Source organism: Dromaius novaehollandiae, chromosome 1, assembly GCF_036370855.1.
Source record: "Dromaius novaehollandiae isolate bDroNov1 chromosome 1, bDroNov1.hap1, whole genome shotgun sequence".
Classification (NCBI taxonomy): Eukaryota; Metazoa; Chordata; class Aves; order Casuariiformes; family Dromaiidae; genus Dromaius; species Dromaius novaehollandiae.
The window spans coordinates 102,148,471-102,171,644 of record NC_088098.1 but is presented as its reverse complement, the minus strand read 5'-3'; the positions used below and the strand labels follow the sequence as shown (position 1 = coordinate 102,171,644).

Here is a 23,174-nt window from a genome sequence, read left to right as displayed (position 1 = left end):
AAAATGTAAACATGGCTGATTCCAACAGAGACATCCTGACATCCACTGGAACAGAAGAGTATGTTCTTGTATAAGCACTGCACTGTACACCCGAGAACAAGCAGAAGTTCATGTGATTAGAAATATTCAGCCAATTAAGCAGCAATACAATTGACTGAACACTAGTAAATTAATTATAAAGCACTGGACCAACACAGATGCTTCCATGATGTAACTCACTGTGACAGGAGCTACAGAGCCTCAGAACTAAAGTATTGTTATAAAATATTATTAAAAACACTTGGCACTAGTTATAAGACAGCATTATAAATCCTAAATTCTGATTAGATAGTATCTGTAATATTACTTTGGCATAGGAACTGCACATTTTACGATTTATACAGTCAAATAAAGGCTGTACAATAATCATAACGAAAGATCAGGACATGTCAAGTTAACCTTTCAAAGCAAATTTTTCTTGACCTTTCTGAAAGAGGAGCTTTAAAACCTTTTCTCTGTAGTTCCCTCTTTTGCTTTTTCATTCCAGCCTCCTGTAACATTCTTCCATTATCTATTTTGTTTCTCAAAAGAAGCAACAGGGAAGAGAGCTGCTGTCACTAGCATAGTGACAATAGTAGCACTTGTTTAATAAACCAAAATGAGGATAGCAGGTGCCCTGACTCACGAACATTAAAAGGAATGGACCAGGAAGTTTAGGAGCCAGGTTTGTAAGGATTCTCCCTGAAAGGGAACTAAGACAGGCCAGAAAGATTTAAAGAAATAAAAGACAGAAATAAATCATAAGAGTGAAGATTTCTTAAGCAAGTGAAACTTAAGAGTTCTGTTTTTTAGATTAAACTGTATTTCTTGACATAAGTTTGCTTTTTGCTTTCAAGGACAAGTATTTTAAAATCAACATTATTTTGATTTCTTTCTTATTACTAACAAAAGGTTATTTCACAATTACAGCTTCTAAAGGATGAGCTGTTCTCTAAGATCAGTGATAAGAATCTTGCACAGCCCTATTTTAAGGAAGACCTGAAATGTAACATTATCATTCCAAATATTATTGCATCAGAATGGTTCCTGCTGACAACTAAGCAATACAACTGATCTGTTATATCTAGTCTTTCATAGCAGTTTCCCTCCCTTATTAGTAAATAAAAAGCAGTAACTGTATTATAGTTAGAGGGGTAAGGTTCAAAGAAGGCTCCATTATATTTACATACAAACATTCTTAAAACTGCACTTCCTTGACAGAATATTGCCCACGAGTCTTCAGGCCATGCAAACTCGCAGCATATCCACAAGTTGTTACAGATTAAATACACAGGTTCCCATGGACTAGTGTCCTGAGTAGCAGAGAGGCAAGGCTAAGAAGAATTTAGATTCCTGTATTTAGCTGATAGCCTCCATTTCTAGAGAAGACATGTAGAAGGCAGGACTTCATACATGAGAGTGACTGCTTCATGTTTCAATTGAAAATGCTACAGTCTTATGCATTATCAGGCATATTTTGAGGAAATTCATACTTAAAAGAGCAGTGTGCTTAATGCAAACAGAAGCAACAGCACACAACATTGTGTGGGTTGCTGAGACCAACCTGTCTTAAAAGGCAGTATGATGACTGAAAGAGATTCTTGAAGTTCACACTTAACACACACATCCACAGTAACATTCCCCGCTCTGCCCCCGGCCAAGCCTATCGATTATTCTGTGAGCAGCATTTAAGCCTCCAGGGGAATTGTCTGTGTTTTTGTTTTTGTTTTTAAAAGGAGCAATGAACACATACATGCAAACTGCATTCAAGTTTCCAGGCAGAACTCACTATTGTAATTACTTTAAAAATCTAAATTGCCTAGGATAACAGCTTTAATGACTGACAGCCAGTGGGTTCTCAGAAAACAACTCTAAAGAAGCATTGTCACACAGATGCGTGAAACTTTTGTGCAATATAATTCTTGTGCCAAATTCAGTGTTATTACAGCAGCTCAAGGCTGTATCAACCGTATGTATTATGGATTTACACCTGTGCAGGGTGAAGAGAGAAGGGGTGAACAGGCAGAAATTCCACCCACAAACGTGTTCCACAGAACAGTCACCAATGTTCTAGAAGAGCCAAGCAATGGTGGAAGCAGGAGGGGGTAAAAAAGAACAAAACCCCACCCACACCAAACATTTCACTAAAGGGAATGCCCCATTCTCCCTCTTTCAAAGAGCTCTTCATTCAGCATAGTCTCCTAGTAGTATAGGAGGAGAAAAAGAGCTGCTGAGGAAATAAAGATAAATAAATAAGGGAACAATAATCAACATAAATAACTAACTGCTGTTTTCAGAGGGCTTACTAACTGCATTGAGAAGCAAAAAGTAAAAGGTAACAGGATACTTTCCTCAGATTTATGGGCGGGAGAGGAACAAAGCAGTAGGTTCAAACAGGTCCTCATGATAGTAAAGGCAGTCCATAAAATAAACAGTACTTTGGTCCAACATGGCAAAAATAATGAGGAAGCCATCAAGGTTCAAATTCAGAAACATTTTTATTCAAGAAAGTCAGAAATGTAGCTAGATCTTTTATATAAGAACTTAAATATTTGCTTTGGTAGAAAAAAATGCCAACTTCAAATTAAGTATTTCATTCAAATAAAATATCTAAGTGAACCAAAATAATTACAAAATATTTATACTGAGAAAACTACATTTCCAGCAAGTGTTATTCTTGTTAACATATTATCCAATGCAAAATAAATCAGAATGTCATCTGCCACAGAATTCAGAGTAAAAAAAAAAAAAAAATACAAAAAAAACAGGAAATCAGGATTGTATTTCATTTTGCACACACTTAAATTCAGAATTGAGAGAAGGCCAAAGAGATCATGGAAAGGGACTTGAAGCATTAGTACCTTCATGACAAACAGAACTGTCAGATTTAAAACATCCTATAGGAAAGATCTTAGAGTAAGACTCAGTTCCCTCTGGCAAATGAGGAGAGTTATTTTTAACAGTTTAATAATGATTTAACTGAAAGCACGTAGAAACTGTTCTACCATTTCAAGCAGTTCCCTTTGCTCTAAGTATTCCTTTATTAAGTGAGACCTAGAAGGCAGGCTTACAGAGCGTTTGTTTTGTATGTTAGTGAGGGGGAAAAAAGCATTTGCAAGACCAACATACTACATCTCCCACAGGAGTCAGCTAGTCACTCAGTTAAATAGTCTTCATCATTCCCAGTGCTAGACTTCTTGCTTTCTTAGAGAGGGGGAGAGAGGAAAAAAGGAAAAGAGGTGGCATTATAAAAATAAAGTTCTTAGCAGCCACTCAATTTGTTACCTAGAGTGCATCTTTGAAGACAAAGTTTACTCAAAATCATTCTTGAAAGTAGAATAGTTTTCATACACAACAAAAGTATAAGACATATTTCATATTAATGATGTAGTGAACTGTCCCTTAACTGTGTTCACAAAATACAACTTTCAACCATACTTTCTCTAAAAACCTGGAATAGAAGTCTAGCTTATCAGAGAGTGTAACAAATATATGCAGTTCAAATAAACCTTGAGGCAAGACATTTGGTTTTATTACAGTACAGAATTCTATTTCCAGCGGAAGATGGCCAAATAAATTCCAAATGAAACTAACTGAAATGTAAAAATCTCTATGATAGCAAGACCATCACTGAACATATTCAAATATACATGTCTTTTTTTAACTTAAGGTTTTATTGATAGGAATGTAAATATAACCGTGGCACATCACAAACACAATTCAAAATATTTCATTATAAGCGGTTCCTTAAAAACATCCGCAATCATTTATAACAAATACATTTCATATTTGAATCATTATATCTTCAATCAAAATATTCTTCTAGTACCCTATATTAGACAGTTTTACTAAAAAACCCAACATCAATGTATATGGTAAAAAATTCCAGAAATACCTGCTGATTTTAGGTGCCCATTTTTAGGTACCTCATGCAGGCTTATTTCAGAAAGTGCTATTATTCACCCTCTGGCATACTAACATTCTTGTTTTCTCAAAAGGTATATCAAAAAAACAGTGGAACACTTCTGGATATCTAGAGGACATAATTCTCACCTAAAATTCAAATGATTGCAGATGCTTACAGTTAACACAAAGAGGGTTTTTTTTGTTTGTTTGTTTTAATATGCTCTCCAGTCACAAGATTCAATTTAATGCATGGATGTGCATACCTGAGGTGCTATGTTTTCTAAAAGATTCAGTTACTTAGAGATACTAAAAGGAAACAAAAGAATACAGAATATTTAGCTGAACTGTTTGTTTTCTTTAAATCTTTCTTCCTTTCCAAGAGGCCTGTACATCTATTGATAAAGTTTACAAGACAATGGCATATATCTTTTATTGACCTCTCATGTCTTCATTGCTTGGATCTGATCTGGTAATAAAAAGAAAGAGTTAGTCTTAAAAACAAGGAAGATGAATTCGTGCTATATTTCACTTTTTGAAAATATCAGCCAGTATATCCAGGTTACAGAATTACACAAAAAGATATTTTGGTGTAGTTATAATAAGGGGGGACAATGCAGTTCCATTTGTTTCCAACTTGTTCTTTCATCTACTTTCGAATTTCCTCCATAGCCAAGTAACTTCCCCCCAGAGTTGCTAATTAAAACATGAAAAATCTTCAAGAAAATTCAATTTTAGCCTTTTTAGACTTACAGAGTAACACTGATGAGAATAAGGCTGAAAGTTATGAAGCACACATTTCAATTCCTTCTACACATTTCAGCTTCCATATGACTAAACAAGAACTAAGCTCCTCAACAGCTATGAATGCTAAAGGATTTAAATTTTGCTCCTGCATAATTCATATGAAAACATCCTTGCTTTCAGTGACCACACTTCTCCATACTGTTGCCTGATCACCACTTCTAAATTAAGCTTCAAACACTCCCTTAGTTAGCATAAATATACTGCATCCCTAGTACAAAATGTGGAAAGCAGTACACTGCTATACTAACTCAGTATTTGCTAAAGGGAAAAGGCAACACCTCATTTGCCTCCCCAAAATCAGTGGATTACATATGAGGGGTCTAAAAAAAATACCTAGTAAAAGCATGACTGTTGATAAGAAGAGCATATTCATTAAACAGGTGACTGCTCCACCACTGAAGTGTTTATGACACCTACACACTGTGATGTAGGGAACGATATAACTTAGGGCTGGGGTTTCCAAATCCCCCGACCCCCGCAGCATTCTCAGAATGGACAGGAAAATGGCAGCAGAAATTCATTCTTGAAAAACAACAACAAAAAAATCCAAAAAACAACCCCCCCCAAAGTCTCAGTCCATTAAAAGTATAACTGCCAAACTGTACATGCTTAGGCAACAATCCAGTTTAAACCCCTAAGCTTTCTGTGAGGGCACTCAGACGAGGAGTTAAAAAGAAGTCTTTTAGGTAAAACTCATCCATGAAGAACTTGAGCTCAGAAAGCAAATAGCTACAAAGAGCTTTACAAATCAATAACAGCAGAAGAACGGGGTAGTGATACTTAAAAATATACATTAACAGCTTAGTTATTTTCTGACAAAATATTTAGACAAGCATTTGAGATCCTTTTAAGTAGCTTGAAACCATATGCAAAATCATCAGCTCCAAATTTGGATTGAATGCCCTTTAGAAGTTTCCTCAAAGACAAGAGGAGACCCTGGAAATCAGAAGAAAATATTACAAAAGATAATACAAATCCCTATAATTAAGAAAAAGTATGTGATTTGAAATCTGCTTTCTGTGATAGGATTCAGAAGGGAAGGAAACTCAGTAGTAAGCTGTCAGTTTTTCATCACAGAAAGGTTTTACATGGTGGAGGATATACCTTTCCTTCTGCAGGGAGGTAAACCTCTCTGTAAATACTAATTTCTGGCTAGTTCCCCTTTCTCTGAAAGCATGACCAAATGTTTTAGTATTGTGCAGTAAAGTAATAAACCCTCTCTTTCTAATTAGCAGTAAGGATTCTAAGTAGAATGGACAGTCTGGTATCCCTGGGTAAGTGGAGATAATGTTTATCATGTACAATGCTAGGTGTTATTTACTGCAATTTGAAGAAAACTTAATTTAGCTGCACTGACTCCAGAACATTACTGACATCTAGCGGCTTCCACAGAACAGGACACCTCAAGGTAGCGACTGTCTTGCACAACATTTTGTTCTCAGATTCGAAGTATATTACACCATCTAATACATTCACAATTTAAGCTACATACATTAGATTGAGGAAGCTAAATTTAAAGCAGGTCTACCAAAACAACATCACACTTCACTAATCTGTACATCTAGCAGTACCTAGGAGGACAAAAGAGACCAAGTCTTGATCAATAATACAACATACGGAAATACGCAGCATCCATACCAAGTTTGTAATTAGAAAAGTGTATGTAACATATGATCTAACCTGGATCTGGTATTTTCTATGTAGATATGAGTATATGTTACAATCCATATAACAAAACTTGTTCTTATTTTTGGCTCTAGATTAAAAAACTGAAGATGAAAAACGGTATGGTTATCCACACATCCTTTGCCTATTTTTCCAGTCTGCTTATTTACCATTTCAAGCTGCATAACATCAAAATAAGGAAAACTGGAACAGGACGGTAAGAATAAATCAAAGAACAAACGGAACTACCACAACAATAAATTGAAGTTCAGGAGCAGCTTCTATTACTGTTGTCTGTAGGGAACAGTGTAACACTGTTCCCAAGAGCATGTGTTAATTTTTCAGGGTGCACTCTTGTCCAAGAAACTAACATGATCTTTTTGTGTATGTTAAAGGAGATGAATGAAAGGCAATATCGGATATAGCATCGGTACTCACTCTGTGATTTGATCTGACAGCAGAAGTGGACAGAAAGAAAACAAAGGAAGTAATAAAGAAAAAAAACCTTACAAACTGAAAGAGTTTAATGGCATTAAAATGTAGCAAGAAAAGTAGGTATGATATACCTTGGAGCCAATCCACACCTTCTTGTAATCCTTCCCCTTTGAGAGCATCACTGGCACTAAAAGAAACAAATTAGCTTATGGAAACATTGTAAATAAATCAGTTTTAGTGGAGTCTTTTTATTTTATGTTTTTATACATTATGTATACACACCTCCCCCCCCCAATTCACAGAATTGCAACACAGCACCATGTACAGTTTTACTAAAGTTTTCCTCACATGGAGAAGCAGCTTTTCTAATTACATATTCTATTGTACCTTCCCAACATGGGAACACCATTCCAAGATGTGATCCATTTTATTCTGGAGTAACCACTCCAGTTTCAAAGCAGAGGAAACATTTCTAAAACTAGGTGAGGGGTTCTAGAAGAGCTCCTATGTAACAGAGCCATGCTGTTCCACTGCAGATAACACCCTCTGCAGACAATACCCTCTGCAGACAATGCTATAAAGAATGCTTTTATTACCTATGGTAACAGTGATGAAGCAGCACTTCCTCTCTTCCTACCCAGCTCCTATACACAGAGAGGTTGCTGGAATGTGGGAGGAAGAAAGCGCAGCGTGTACTTCATCCTAACACCTGCCCTGGGACTCTGTCAACTTATATTAATATTAGGCTACATTGAGAACAGTGAGTCTACCCTTAGAATTGCAGAAGTATAACCACTTAAGGCCTCCTCTTTCTGCAGCTTATGAAAATTAACACAGTAGTCGATCTGGACTGTTATTGTTGTTGTCTATAAAACTATTTCCCAAACTCCTTGGGAATTCATACAGGTAATTTTTGACAGTTTTGAGCAAAAAAGCAATAACCCCAAAATAACACCCAGGTGATGAGGTTTAATACCAAAGTGCCTAAAATGAAAATTGCAACTTTTAGCAGCGTTTAGCTGCTGATTTTTGCCTTATATTTACAATAACTGAACGTGTTAACAAAGACAAAAAACTAAGTTCTATATAACACACCTTAAAAAACCAAGTTTTTCTCCTTGTGAACACTAGCTTAAAAACTGTTTCTGAAGAATGTAAACTTTCATATAAAGAAAAAAACACTTGTTCTTACAATTCAAAAAATGTAACCCTAAAATATTAAGTTATACAATGCTGTATATACTGTTCTTACACAAGAACAGTTTACTAGGTGTCCTTTCATCCCTATGTGTTTTACTAGGGCATTCAAAGAGTGGAAAAACCCAATTCTAATAGGCTTTACCACTGATATTCTGAATTCTGCAAGACTAACAGCAACATTCTGGTAACAATTCTGCTCAATTTCCCAGCAATAATAACAGCAACTATTGTTCCAATAAGGACACTGTTTCTTGATTTCACTGAAGTCCTCTATTTCATTATTTGGGTAACAGTTTTTCTTGTGAAAATTTTCCAGTCAAATCCACATGACTGCCCTGTTTTTTTAAAACACATTTCATAGCAAGTGCTACAACATTACTACTGTTTCCACAAACAGCAGCACAGCATTTGATTTGTGTTATATAATACTGAGTGGCATGAAGGAGCCAAAATATGAATGTACAAATTTAAATCAATAAAAAGGTAGAAACAGTAATTTACCAGATATGCCAGGGTTTGTCTTTGATGTTTTCTAATGACAATAACTGAGATACTTTCACAGATGATATTGCATCCCTGAGGTCCATCTTGTTAGCAAAGAACAGAATAGGCAGACGACGGTGCTTAATATCTAGGCATAAGCAGAAGTAGAACTACCATAACATTATGAAACACTTATTAATCTCTGCAAGTAATAAACTGCAAACAGTAAAAGAGGTATTTTGCTCACCTGTAATTGCAATTCTTTGAAGGCTGTATCCTAACAAGATGCACACTGTTGGGTCACGTGGCCTCTGATGCATGCTTCAAGAATGCTCACAAAATATCGGGCAAGCTTTGGGATCTTCCACCCCCTCTCCCCCCACCTTATATGTACATCTAAAGCTGTAGGTGTAAACTGCTGGTAAAGTTGAAGAACAGGAGAGGAAACAACTGCCTACAAATATTACCCATCACCGTTTAGTGATGACTGGGTGTTTAAAACAGAAAAACAATTTGTGTTTATTCATATCCTTGCAATAGTGTTTCATTAGGACAGTCTAAATGATCCTTATTATCCTGGAGAGTGTCCCTTACTTTTTTTAAAGTTCATAGAATTAAAAACAACAACAACAAAAACACCCAAACCTCTGGACACCTCTTATCCCACCTTCATTTGAACAAAGGCTTCTTTTCCAGAAGCTCTTCTCAGCTAGAAGCAGGAACCACCAATCAAACCAAGGACCTGGTATACTGTTAATTCCTGGCATACTTATACATATAAAAGCATAAGAAGAGATATTTTTCTTGTACATATCTGAATTAACTAATCAGGCCATCCTCAGTACCCAGGAAAATGCATCAGACTCTCTGATTACTATAGAAGACTAAAAAGTCATTGGAAGGAAACAAAGTATGCACTCTCCAGTTTTTTTTAAGGGAATAGACAGAAATAAAACTGGCAAAAAATTACTAGTACCAAGTCTAATTATGAACATTTTTCTTGTGATAAAAATAAAATATGAATTACAGGATCAAACAAAGTCTAAATTTGAGTTTATCAATCAATCTTCACAGGAAAAGAAATTAAAAAAAAAACTGATGACAATTAACCTACAGGCTCTTTTTTAAAATAGTAAAATTAAAAAGTGAACAACAAACTCCAAATTGTTCAAGAAGAGGTTATTTCACATAGGAAACAAGCTAGGGGCCTATTTAAAAAACTTCAAACATAAACCAGCTGCTTTTGCTGTGGGGGTGAGGGACCCCTCCTTCATTGCTGAAGCAGTTTGGACTTCTTAATCTTGTCCTTTTCAAATCCCTCTACTCAACCTTTCCACATAATAGGTGAAGGTAACACTACCTACACACAGAGATCATGAGTGCTTACCAAAAGGCTAACAATTTTTACAACTGTCTACCCCACCAGAAGCTATTTTCTTTTCCTGACAACCTCTAACACAAATGAAAGGCTTCAAACTAGAGGAGTAGAACATCATTAAATCTATGTTTTGGTTTCACAGTTGAATAGGTTTTTTGTTTCCCGATTGAAAGTCCTACAGCAACCTAGAGTATAATTAAATGAACTCTGGTACGCACAGGTTGCAGTTTATGGATATATTAAAAACACAGACATTAGTTTACATCGCGTATGCAAATAGCTGAGTTAATTACGGAATTTTCAGTGTTTCTTAAAGCAACTAAAAGAGGGCAAAACCTATCTACACAGACTCATAAATATTCACTTAAAGATGTTCATAGAATAAACCGAAGGTCAGATATTTCCACAGATACACATTATTTCCTACTGTACCTGCACAGTGCTTTTTCCCTCCTGTTTTTCCAAGTCATTAATAGAAAGCTAGCATTTTCTAGTTGCAAACAGTTACGAGTTAACACATTAAAAATAAACTAAATAAACTAATAAACTAAAACCTTAGACACTAAAGATATGTGTAATTTTATTTGAAGAATTTCAAATTCATAGCCATTTCAGGTTATTTTAGAAGTGTGTGCTGGAGGTCAAGTGACCCAACAGTCCATATCTAAACAAGGAATTTAAAGACTTTCATTGCAAAATGCCGAAGAATAAAGTTTTGATAAACAATTATAACAGTGATCACTAAACAGCCCATTATTTATAGAATGTTTTTCACTTACGTAAGTAAAATAATTTACCGTTCTGATTTATAAAACAGCCCCAGCTAGTACAACTTCTAACACTATTAACGTAATGCGTCACATTACATTTTGATCACTCCCTTTCACCTGACCACTTTATGCAAAATCTGGCAAAAACAGGTGAAACCTTCTGTTTTACTGCAGGATTGCTAAGATTTTCAAATCCAGGAATTGACTGAAGGCTGTTATCCACCATCCATTTAAACCTAAGTTTTCCTTAAGTAAACACAAAGTTAACTACTCCAGGAGGCCCACAGAGGCAGAAGGATAGATGGGGGAAAAACAGGCTGTGTGAGGGGAAGAGTAGAAGGATAGTAATGCAAATAAAAGTATTGCTGTAGTAGTAAAATAACTATAGCCTTTGTTAATATCTACTTTAATCAGGCATTACTACTAGAAGATTTTTCATTCTCTTTGGTTCTAGTATTCAGAGCTATCAAAATCGAAAATGATGAAACAGGAACACTATGGCTGCATTTCAGCTGAGCTACCCCAAGGCAGAAATGAAAAACTGCCCTTTCCTGATACCAAGAAATGTACGAGGTGGCTATAACCATGATCTTCCAGAACTAGATGACACAACTGTATCAGAAACTGACAAGCACTGTTCTATGAGATCAGCATTAATTACCTATTAATAATCTAAAATAAAAAATTCCACCTAACCTTGTATCTCATCATTCTTAACATTTTCGCCCACTTGCCTTATAATAAAACCAGCTCCTTATTACAGTGGTTTTCACCTCCTAACTCATTCCCGATCCTTTCTCCTACATAGTTTCCATTTTACCAGCAGAATTGCCTTTTTACCAATGTGGCTGATACTTGCTTTGTTACAAAGTTCACTGGCCTGCATGTAATCAACCTGCAGCCTTTGGCTCACATGATCCTTCCCCTTGTTTTTTGCAAGACTGTCTTTCCAGTGTCTGTAGTTGAACTGGCTCAAACCCTTAAACATGACATGAAGAGGGCCCAGTCAGCTCATACACACCCGGCTACAGCATCTCTGTGATGAACTCACATATTATGTGGTCTGCACGGTCACATACTATAACTCTTTGTTAGAAACACAGAAGCAGGTTTTCCTTTTCTCACCACAGAAGTTAGGAATTTACAAGTGCAAGAAATGAAAGAGACATTACAGTATGATTTCACTTTTAAATTTCCTGCATGTAGTTTTATACTCTGGTTAGTCAGAGAAACTAACTTGCTGAAAGTCAAATTGAAAACTGTGTAATGCTTACAAATACACAATTTAATTGCAAAAGCATTGACCATATGGGAGGGGAAATAGAGGAAAAGTTGATCAATCTCAAAACTTAATTAAAAAAAAAAAAAAAAAAAGAAAGTAACCTTAAGGAAAAAATACCCAACCCTAAAATCAAACTCCTCATCATGAATCCTCTCATATCCTTTTCTATCCTATTTATCCTTCTATAAGCAACTGAAACTGACAGGTATAATAATCTATCCTTATATCTGGCTACGATGTAATTAAAAAAAAATCTTTAGAAACCTAATAATGACAATGAAAAAAAATTGAAAAGTTACATTAAAGAAATTAACAGTTATCTTGGCAATTTTTTTTTGTATTTGCAAGTGATTGCGTACAAGCTCTCTAATTTCCATAAAGTGTCAAAATTTATTCTTCCTCAAAACAACGTGACTTTTGGTCTACAGTGATTAATAAGGACCAATTCAACTCGTAAGGTAGCCCACTGACGTTGTGATCAGACTGTAAATCTGAATAGGTATGAACAACTATCCAAGACTATCATTCTTATTCTTGTACTCATGAATGGCTAAAATATTTATAAAATACTCAGCATGCAGAATGTGCCAGATAAAAAGGGTTTTTCTTAAGACAATATAACAAATATAGAGAGAAAAGGGAGGAAAAAAAGCCTCCTCACCTGGATGATTCAGAAGGGTGTCAAGTTCTTCTTTGGCCACAACCATTCTTAATTTGTCACTGCTATCAATGACAAAAATAATGGCTTGGCCTTCTCTGCATAACATAAAAAGAGCAAAGAGGCAAATTAGAGGTTCTCTTAAGCTTTGATTAAGAACAGGTTTCAGAAGAAACACCAAAAAAGAGCAAACAAGCCTGATTTTTTTTTCCCTCTAATTCCTGTTTTTGTTATTTACCACTAATATTTGAATCTAGGCCTATTTCTGAAAGTCAACCTTTTGGTTACCAGCATAAATTCGATCTGAGACACGAGGTTGCTAGTTTTGTAACTCCTGTAAGATTCAGTCTGCAGAGACCCTTTAAAAAAAACCTTGATTTCACTACTGAGGCAGAAAAATAAACTCTGAAATGTAACCAACTGCAATGCTGATACAGTGTGATGAAATAAATACAAAAAACCCCTCAAGAGTTAGGTTTCTATCCAAATCCTTTAGTTCCTAAACTAAGACAAGTTTGTTTACAGGAAGCTCAATTACCCTTTTAGAAAAATGGGACCTCCACAGTCATTTAACAACTTGGCATATGCAAATTAATTTAACTTTGACAGAAGTCTGCATAAACAGTATCAGATTTTTTGTTTTGAATAATACATGTGAAAATTTTCAACTACTTCAAATCATTAACATATTTTGCTTGGTGATAATGACAACAGATGCGATACCTATAGATGGTATTCTACTCATGATTTCAGGATATTATTGATATTTTATGATGATGTTCCATTTTGTATTTGAAAGCAAAATAAAGTCTAACTGTTCATCTGAATTCGACGAAGACCCACAAAAAGTATTTTTCATTTGCTTAATACATGTAAATACATATTTCTCCTTCATTTTGCATTTCCAAAAGAGATCATTACTGATGCAGTCTCAACCCCCCAGCACCAACCACCTTCATATTTTGATAAGAAACAGTTCTAGATCTACCAAATAACAGAAATAACTTGACCAGCCTAAGATTGTATGAGAAGGCCCATTCTGTTTTGAGGTACAAGACAGGAGAATTTAAACTGTAAATAAAGCTTATGCATATTAGCTGAGAATGCCTATGTAATTTTTAAGAGCATACAAAATTTCTCTAGAGGAATCAAGAGTTCTAGCATACATATGCTACCTAAAAATAACTTCGCAAACATGTAACAGTAACAGGAAAACAACATAAGCTTAAAAATATTTAGGACAAGCTTCCTTCTACAACGTCCTAGAAGATAGTTCCAAGCTAAATAGGAGAAAAGCTTCAAGTACTCTGAAGCACCTGCTTACACACAAATATTTGATAAGATTTAATTGTCATTTTGCTATTCTTATAAAATTTAATTTTGCTTAACTTTATAACCAAAACATAGTACATCATTATTTCTATATTATCTTTAGCTAAGTTAAATCTGAAATATTTGACTACTGCAGTGGATCAGAAACAAAAGTGGACACAACTGCACATTTCACTGACAGTATTACCCAAGAAACTCCCTTTCAGAAAACCATGAACACAATAAAAGCAGTTTATGGCACACAAAGGATAAGTCATTGCATTAAATGCAATAGTCGGAAAAATGATTTTCTTATGAAGCACTTGACTAGCATTTTGAGAGCAGCTTAAGGGAAATCAGTCACTGAAATCCAAATGAAGTTTTGGGGAATACACATCCAACACTAGTGAACAACTCTGAAAATCTCTTGCTCACACAACAAGTTTTCATACTAATGCATTTCTGCGGGGAAAGGAGATGACAGACTTTAGAGTAAAAGTTAACACTACCACATGAAACAGGCATCAATATTAAAATATTCAAGATAGAGAATTCAAGCTATTTCTGTGGGGTTTACTGTGTTGTTCACCTTACCTAGGCCAACAACAGGTATTCCTAGAAAATAACACTGAAACAACAAAAATGAAGCTTCAAGTTTCATTAGAAGCAGGAAAAAAAAGCTTCCACATAACATTATCATATTGCCTTACTGGTAGAAGTACAGTGAATATCCTGCTTAATAAATAACATTTAAGAATATTTGGTTGGGTTTTTAGTTACGTGTGCCTCATTCTCTGAGGCTCCTCTCTTCTCTTTTAAAAATCTCAGCCATCAGTCAACATCTTCTGGGTCCTAAGTCACATATATACAGAAGAACAGAAGGATAAGATACCCAGCTTACCTTAATGGTTTCTTACAAGATTCATTTTTTGGTTTTAACATTTATATCTCATCTCTAGTATGCTCAAAATTTGAGTTAACAAGAAGTCTCCAAAAGTATGCTGGTTAACAGCCTGAGAAAGTTTTCCATTTTTTAGATCAGAAAGAGAAGTTGTGATCATCCAGAATGACCTCCTGTGGAGCACAGGCCATAACTCTTCTCTCAATCACTTCTAACCACTAGATATTATCATACTTTGTTTAAATAATGTGGATGTCAGCTAATATAAACAGCAATGTTTTAAAATAAATGATACGCTTACTTGTAGTAATGTTCCCAGAGGTTTCTGTATCTGCCTTGGCCTGACATATCAAACACTGTGAAAGACAAACTGCAAACAAAAGTGAATGAGGCTCAGAAACAAAAAACAAAACCACAAACAAAGTATTTTCTGTTACCTTGACAGAAAAAAAAAACCACCCACAAAAACCCCATGATCAGCTTGAATTCTAATCAAATGGAAAAGATTCCAAAAAGAACTTTGGTACTGTATCTGCCTTCAAACTATCCTATCCAGCTTTATGGTCTTTCTATAGAAAGATTTCACAGCAGAAAATTTACATATTGTTTGCATATTTTCTGCATAAAAAAAATTAATTGGTTATAAAAAGTTACATCACATACGAAATAAGCTTTCATTCAGCCTCTCTTGTTATGACATAAGTATATAATATTATTTATAACACTGAGTAAATAAAATTTAGGAGAGCCATGACCTAAAATCATTAGATCAGCATGTCTTAAACTCTGTCCTTTGACAGACACCAACAGCATCAAAGGCTTCTGTAGGTAAAAAAGGCTTTTTAAAAACCCCACTCCAGCTTCAAAAAAGCATCAATCTGTTAATAATGGTGACCCAGTTACAAAGGGTAAGTCTTTGCAGGTTTGAGATTTCACCTAAGTGCTAAACACAATACAATCTGGAAAAGGAAGCTTTCTCAAAACAGCAGTTCCACTCTACATTCAGACATTATTTGGTTCTAAAATAGCTGCCGTGCCACGCAAAGTTCCTAGTAACCCCCAAATAATGTTTGGATTGTAATATTAGATTTATGAATTTGTTTTTAATCATTCTACACTGTGTATTTGCAGGTCATCTCTCCTGCTACAGAATCAAAATAAAGGAAAGCAATATAAACAGATTTACATTCTAACACAGCGAAGCCCATAACCTGCCTCATGTACTTTACTCAGAGAGAATACAGATTTGAGCCTCCCATAGAAATATGAAACCTATCAATTTCATGTGTCAGCTCAAGGAAAAAAACATTTTCTTGCACATCTCTCATCCAACGGGGCATGCTGCTTGGTTTGAAGCCTCACTGCACCCATTAAAAATATATTGTGAAGGTTACAAAATAAAAATAATATCTAATATTATCTCCTTCAAGCGTCTTTTTCTCATCACTTCCCATTTATGTATCCTAGCTTTCCTTATAGCTTAGCCTTCATTCAACTAATAATTTCCTCTGCCTTTTCCTGACCTTCGCCCCTGCCATCTTTATACTGCTGAGGCTGTAACCACTATTTTTCATTTAATGAGATTAGACTGCAATCTCTTCAGAGTCTCTCCAGTGACAGTGCTTAATGGAACACAGGCTACCATCCAAGCAACTGTCTCTCCTCGAGCCTTTGAAAGTGCCTGATTCTCGAATTCTTTGGGAAATCAGATGCTCATACACACAATTGCAAAACTATCTGCTTTTCCACACACAGAGTTTAATAGCACCACGTAACATACAACACGTTCTAACACTGCCACTCCTGAACCATGATTAGGACTCCTGGATACTACAACATTTCAAACAGCAAACTGCATGACATTTCATTATATCACCCCCCCATTATACTCAGTTACATCACACTGAAAGAGGAAAATAAGTCCAATTACGTGTATATTCAGGTTTATTGTTAAAGCGAACAAATAAAAGAAGTCATATTACCTGGATGTCTTAAATTTCTCTATACTGAATCCTATTGTTGGAACTATGTCCTGAGTTTGAGCCTTTAAAGGAAAGAAAGTATGTATTTTAAAATCAAGTTAAAAAGCACATAACTATTGAAATCTATGGGAAACATGAATACATTATACATTTGTTTCTTCCAAACTCTGCGCACTCTGTGCAATACAAAAACTTTCTAGAAATCCAGGTACTGTATATTAAATAAGTTCCCAGAAAAGCAGTCATTCAAAATCAAGGTTTTGTATTTTCTAGAAAAAGCAGTGGATACTCTTGGACAGAAGCTAACGGTTGAAGACATTTCAGCCTTAAGAGTGAAATCCCTGCCTTTTACATTAGAATGGGTGTGTACATGTGTGTATTACCTATGAAATAAATATGAGCTATGTTAACATGGAACATGAGAGCTTGAAGAGTTACAACTGACATCAAAGTTCAAAGTATTTTTGCACTCTGGAGATCACAGTGTCAACCCAAACAAAACTGTGCAGTACCCCAAGCCTCTTGGATAAAAGAGGGCATACTTCTATCAACATACTAGATTGGCCATACTCCTATTTCTGTCAAAAGACTAGAGGAATCTATCTGACATTGGGAAGTATACAGCAGAAATTACACAATGGCCTAACTGTAGTTCTAGTCAAACTATCAGATCACTAGAAGAAGTCACTACTTACCAGAGAGGAAAGGCCAAAATATACAGGATTATTAATAGATGTGACTGATAACCAGGCTTACTGTTGAGCTAGCAATGCAACTCATCAGCTAAGTTGGTACAACAAAACACCTTCTTTAAGAAGCAATGATATTGAGCAGGAAGAAAGGTCACATTCCATAGATTATAAAGCTGTCTGACAAAGTAACAGACTTTTAGTTGACTCCTCCTCACATACAACTGAAACAAGCTTAGTTTGTTCAGCTGCAGCTTCATTACGAAAAAAGGTATTTCAACAATCGTAAACAGTTTTGTCAACAGTTCCTGTCATTAAGTGACAATTTTGTGTGAAGCAGAAGAGGCGGTATCTCTTTAACATTTATTTTGAATATATTTATCAGGCCTGACAGAGGCAACTTCAAGCAGATGGAGAAAAAATGGAAGCACGCACACCTTGTTGCCAGTCAACTAACATATCACTGCTAGGGCAAAGTAGCAGTTCCTAGGAACACTGGGTTGATCCAGAGCTCAAAATCATCTGTCCATAGAACTTTCTAAAAATAAGCAATTTCATCAAGTCTGTTCTAATGATATTTGTTGCACATTAGAAAATTTGTCATGTCTTGCAAGGGTAGGACTTACACAAGTGGTATGCAAAGTGACCTTCCTAAAACATCAATTAATTCAAAACATCCAAGAAGGAAATTCTCATTATATGATTTACAGTAAAGGAAATATGAAATATTTACTTTACTTGAGTAATTCTCTTGGGACCTTCTCGTATACCCATCATTGTGATAAATCTTGAAGTCAGTGTTCAACGCTAGTTCTAAATCCTTTGCTGTTTAAGGCATGACATCAAAGGTCTGCTACAATGAAGGTCTCAAAAAGGTATACATAAAAATATTATTTGCCTGATGCAAATTGTATCTTTGCCTCCAAACAACTGGCAACAGATACTAAGTAGTTTTATAAATCTATTTAATTTTCAGTGGAAGAATAATTCCTAGGAAGGGAACAGTAGCAGGCTCTTTACCAAGTTCCAGTTTTAAACTATGCCCATTGGTACTCTACAGAAAAAATTAATTGCAACTTAGCAAGCAAAAGCTGTGTCCTCATACAAACAGCAGAATTCACAGTATCTCAAATGCATATAACAGAGATGAACAAGTCTCTGGCTCTGAGCATGCCCCCCAAAATCCATCTATTCTCATAACTTAAACAAGGAATTCCTTAAACAATTTTAACTGCTATAACAATTCCTTAAAAACAAGGTAAACCTACTTCATATTTTGCTCAGGATGCTAACAGTCTTAGCGACCTGACAAACATGTATCAATGGATGAATGAACTGCAAGTATAAATAGTGTTTCTTTGAAAGTTACTCTGCTTTCAAAATGCTGAACTCACCATTAAATTTGCATCTCTCATTGTTTACTATTTTTATTATTTATTATATATCACTTCTCAGTAAGAGCTTACAGCAAAGATGATAAATATAGACAAGGACAGGTTGTTCTACAACTGCATTCATCCAGTATGTTTGACACATGAATTGCAATTGCAAATCTGTAGCACTCAAGTGACTTAAGTAACTTGATTTCAGCCATCATGAACCCTTCCTTATTGTGCGATCTTAGAAAGAGTGCCATATTAGCAGTGCTATTCTTAGTTTTCATAATATGCATGTGGATGTTTACATTTAGCTTTAGTTAGTCAGAACTCTTAATATACATTTTTTCTACTGTGTGAATTACAAAAAGCTTTGCACACTTTTTCCATAGTCAGATTTAGTATAACAGCATACAAAAAGTGTTTAAATAAACATCAACTCTGCACTAAGAAAGTTATCGGTGAATTAAGTAGGCTACTTACATTTGAAGGTTTAAGTTTATTTATGATTGTTGTTTTGCCACTGTTGTCCAAACCAAGGCACAAAACATGAACCTCCTTTTTCTTCAGCCCAAGCCATCCTGCTAGCTTATCAAACAATCCCATAATTCTTGCTCAAATACACAGATATCACCTGTTCACAAGATCAGAGAAGGGAACAGCTCTTTAAAAACTGTTACGAGTACAGCAGCACTAGCACAGTAGGTGGGCATAGGGTAAGAAGTCCTTAAACTTTTAAAAGGATGGTATGAATAAGGCGCTGTAAAAATACTGTCACAGCAGGTTTGCCTGGTAGACCAAGCAAATGGGGTGTAAGCTGATTATAGCGAAGAAGCCTTGATACAAAAGTAGATTGTCTGTTTATAGCCTTGTCTATGTAACACAATGTCCTTGATTCACTGGATAGCAATACTGGCATCACACTAAGCATTCCACGTAACAGCACAACTATTACACCTCCTTACCATCCACTGAACTGAAAAAAATAGAGCAATTACATTGTACTTCAAAATGTCAGAAATCTAGTCAGTCATAATTTAGATAACAAAGCAACACAGTATTTGCCTTCTTTAGCACCTGCTATATGATTTACTGAAATCAGAATAAATAAAGTATGGTCTGTCAATTCAACTGAAACGCTAATTGTAACAGCTTCGCTGATATTACATGTATAAATTAGGAACTCGTTCACTATAAACAGCACCTGATTATAACAGATTCAACAGATATGAGGCCAGACAACATAACACTCAGCTGCATGTCATGTGGAAGCCAAACTGCTACTCCTGCCCAGAAGCTGTCTGATTGAAGCTACCTGGCAGTAACACATGAGAGGGAGCTTATATCACGTGTTCTCTTGCAGTACCTGACTTAACGTGTTTTGCAAGGAGGATAAGCCTCATCTATCCTGAATAACTACCACTGAGAATACTTTCAACAATCATACAGCTGAAAACAAACATTTGTGACAAACTCAATGAAGTATTTAATTAATGCTAGAGGACTTCCGTGATTTTTTTTTTTTTTAATAAAAGAAAACACACACACCTCTGGCCAACTCAGACTGTGAACTCAGACTTCTGAACCCCAGAAAATCACAGCAGAAGGGGAAAGATGAAAAAACAATATCAATGAAAAGTATTCAGTCTCACTTCTTCTTCTTTAGTCCCACTAAATAATTACCAAATGATGATTAACCACCTTCCAATATAAATTGGTTTAAAAACTTTAAAGTGAAATTAGTCACTTAAACCATCACCTTTGCTTACAGTACAAAACTTTTTTTTATAAGGACCCTTTTAAAATTTTTGTCACTGCAATGCATTTTGATGCAGGATTTGTAGTAATCTGTAGAGTGGCTATGTGCATAACAGCTACACACAGTTGCCACCAGCCCAAACAAGCCTAAAATAAGTTACAGCAATTCTCTCAAAAAAAAAAAAAAAAAAAAAAAATCAGGATTTTTTCCTCTAACTCACTTTATTTTATCCCCCCCCCCTTTTTAAATATGTACAACTCTGAAAGCAGATTAAGGCTTACTATTGATTATCAAATTAACCTGACAAAACCCTGCCTCAAAACACATTACCTTATAGTTTGATCAAGAGCCTTGCCTATATCCCAGAGAATAAAAGCTCTCGAAGATTAAATTATTTTATTATGAAATTTTCAATAGGAAATACTGACTTTAACTGTACCTTTCTTTAAGCTGATTTGTGACAGCCTGTAATGGGGAGTTTTTGCTTATTTTTTGCTAGTTTTGCTAATCAAAAGTTGATGACTACAGAATATTCTGGAAGATGTTGAAGGAAGACTTCTGAAAGAAGAAGATTACATTTCATTTTTCCAGGCCCAAATATTCTAGCCTGTGTGGAACATCACCGTCTCTCTCAATGAGCCAAACTACCTCAAGAAAAAGGGGTGTAAATAGTGACCTAAAGGGAGCACGCCATGTCCCTGATCTCATATGTTCATCCACTAAATTGAGGGCTGGGACGAGAAGAGGCAACCACATAGGGAGGGAGGAGTGAACCTTGCAAACACTCTTAAATTTTCCACTCTTCCATTTAAGAACTTGGATGTTTCTAAGACTTCACTTTGAATCCCAAAGCCCAAAATATGTTCTTCAAAAACAGTTTCTAGCAACATGTTAACTACAACCATTTTTCTAGCAGAGTTTCATAACAACCGGCAAAGTTATTATTTTAAGAATACAATGGGAAAAACATACTCTTGATTACTTGACCCTTTTTTCATGCTTCTCCTCAGCTAAGGAGAGTTAAAGGTGAAAGACCAACTCTCTGGAACAAACTAAATATAGCTAGTTTGAAAGGTAAGTATTTTGGATTGCAATTTATGCGAAACATAGGAATTTCACTGGAAAACAGATCTCCATTCAGCTGGCATAACAGGTGACGCTATCATTGAGGTAACTTGCATCTAAAGCACTTGAGATCCTTTTCTTGCCAACTGATATTTAGCCTATGACACTAAGTAACATACAATGTTAGATCAACCCTAAAATTATTTAAAATAGAGTTTGCTCAAGTAAATTATTCCCAAACTCCATGAATCTACATCAGGACCTGTAATCCAAATTAAGTCTATTGGAGGCATCAGTAACTGATATTCAATGTGACCAACCAGGCTGTGAAACTCTTGAAGAAGATAAACAGCTCATGTAAGGCACTTAGAAAAGCCGTGACTAACCAGGCAGTGAAACAGTGCCAGGTGAGCCACACGGCCCTGCAGATGTTGCTGCAAGCAATGCCTGGGCTCCGCCACCTCCTTTCCATGGCTGCTAAGCCGTGCATCACAACCCGCCACCCCAGTTATCAGCACTAAGCTTGAGTGACAAATCAACACCTGTGCTACACAAATTGTGGCTACTTGGAGTTTTTGAGAAGCTGATCAGGCCAGATAGTCCCCAGAGGTCCCTCCCAAACTAAATCATACTACAGTTCCATTTAGTTCCCTTGGATTATTTGAATAATCCAGGTTATTTATAATTATTTACGTTAAACACTAAACTACCAGGGCTGCCCAGGCCACTCTAATGAGGCCCTTTAGGATGAGGATAATTTAAAACTCCGACTAGAAGTCCTTTTTTCCCCTACTCCCACAGCGAGCGAGAGAGGAGCCCCAGGCCCACCAGGACCCGCGCGGTACCCGGGGCCAGAGCTGGGAAGCCCCCAGGGCGCAGGAGCAGGCGGCCCGGCCGCTCAGCGCTGCCTGGAGGACAGGGCTTCCCTCCTTCTCCGGCCGCGGCGGGAGCCGCCTCGCCCGCCGCGGGACTGAAGACTCCGAGAACGACGAGCCGCTCCGGGCCGGCAACGGGGGGGCTCCCTCCCCCCCGTTTCCCTCACAGAAGACCAAGCCAGCGGCGTGGAGCCGCAGGCGCCCCGCGACGCCCACACCCACCCCCGGCCGCAGCACGCACCTCGGCCCGCAAGATGCCGCCCAGACCCGGCCCGGCCCGCCACCAGCCGCCGCCGCCGCTCGCGCCGTTACCGAGGAAACCGCCGCGCCGCGCCGCGCCGCGCGCCACCGACCACCGCCCCCTCGTCGAGCCCCGGCCCCCGGGCCCGCCTCCTCCGCGGCCGCTCGTGAGCGGCAGCCACGCCTCTTCCGACGAACTCGGGAGGCCGTGCCCCGTCAGCAGCCAGAGCCCCGCCCTGCTCCCGCGGAGGCCCCGGCCCTCTTGGTGAGGCCACGCCCCCTGACCCCGGCCGCGCCGGCCTCAACGGCCGCGGGCAGGTTTGAGGCGGTTACGGGCGTTGGGGGCGCGGCGGGCGGTGGCTTCGGAGGCGGCCGTT

At 37.0% G+C, this 23,174-nt stretch overlaps 1 protein-coding gene across 4 annotated transcripts; it reads right to left on the bottom strand.

Moving 5' to 3' along the window:
- Window positions 1–2,497: 2,497 nt before the first annotated feature.
- Window positions 2,498–23,020, bottom strand: ARL6 (ADP ribosylation factor like GTPase 6). 4 transcript variants are annotated; one of them, XM_064522425.1, is made up of 10 exons: window positions 22,870–23,020; window positions 20,407–20,438; window positions 19,342–19,492; window positions 16,794–16,855; window positions 15,113–15,181; window positions 12,603–12,697; window positions 8,759–8,788; window positions 8,530–8,659; window positions 6,960–7,015; window positions 2,498–4,390 (listed from the first exon to the last, which is right to left on the bottom strand). In XM_064522425.1, the coding sequence occupies exons 3-10, from the start codon at window positions 19,462–19,464 to the stop codon at window positions 4,365–4,367; spliced, it is 591 nt and encodes a 196-aa protein (XP_064378495.1). In that variant the 5' UTR covers window positions 19,465–19,492; window positions 20,407–20,438; window positions 22,870–23,020; the 3' UTR covers window positions 2,498–4,364. The 4 variants fall into 4 exon arrangements, with proteins under 4 accessions (XP_064378495.1, XP_064378485.1, XP_064378490.1 ...); XM_064522415.1 differs by lacking the exon at window positions 20,407–20,438 and having other exon boundaries at window positions 22,799–23,020; XM_064522420.1 differs by lacking the exon at window positions 20,407–20,438.
- Between the last annotated feature and the right edge of the window lie 154 nt (window positions 23,021–23,174).

Coding starts and splice junctions, on each gene's coding strand:
- ARL6 (XM_064522415.1), bottom strand. CDS start 19,464: ATGGGATTGTTTGATAAGCTAGCAGGATGGCTTGGGCTGAAGAAAAAG. Junction 16,856..19,341: donor ATAAACTTAAACCTTCAAAT/GTAAGTAGCCTA, acceptor TTTCCTTTAAAG/GCTCAAACTCAGGACATAGT. Junction 7,016..8,529: donor GACAAACCCTGGCATATCTG/GTAAATTACTGT, acceptor TGTTTCTTTTAG/TGCCAGTGATGCTCTCAAAG.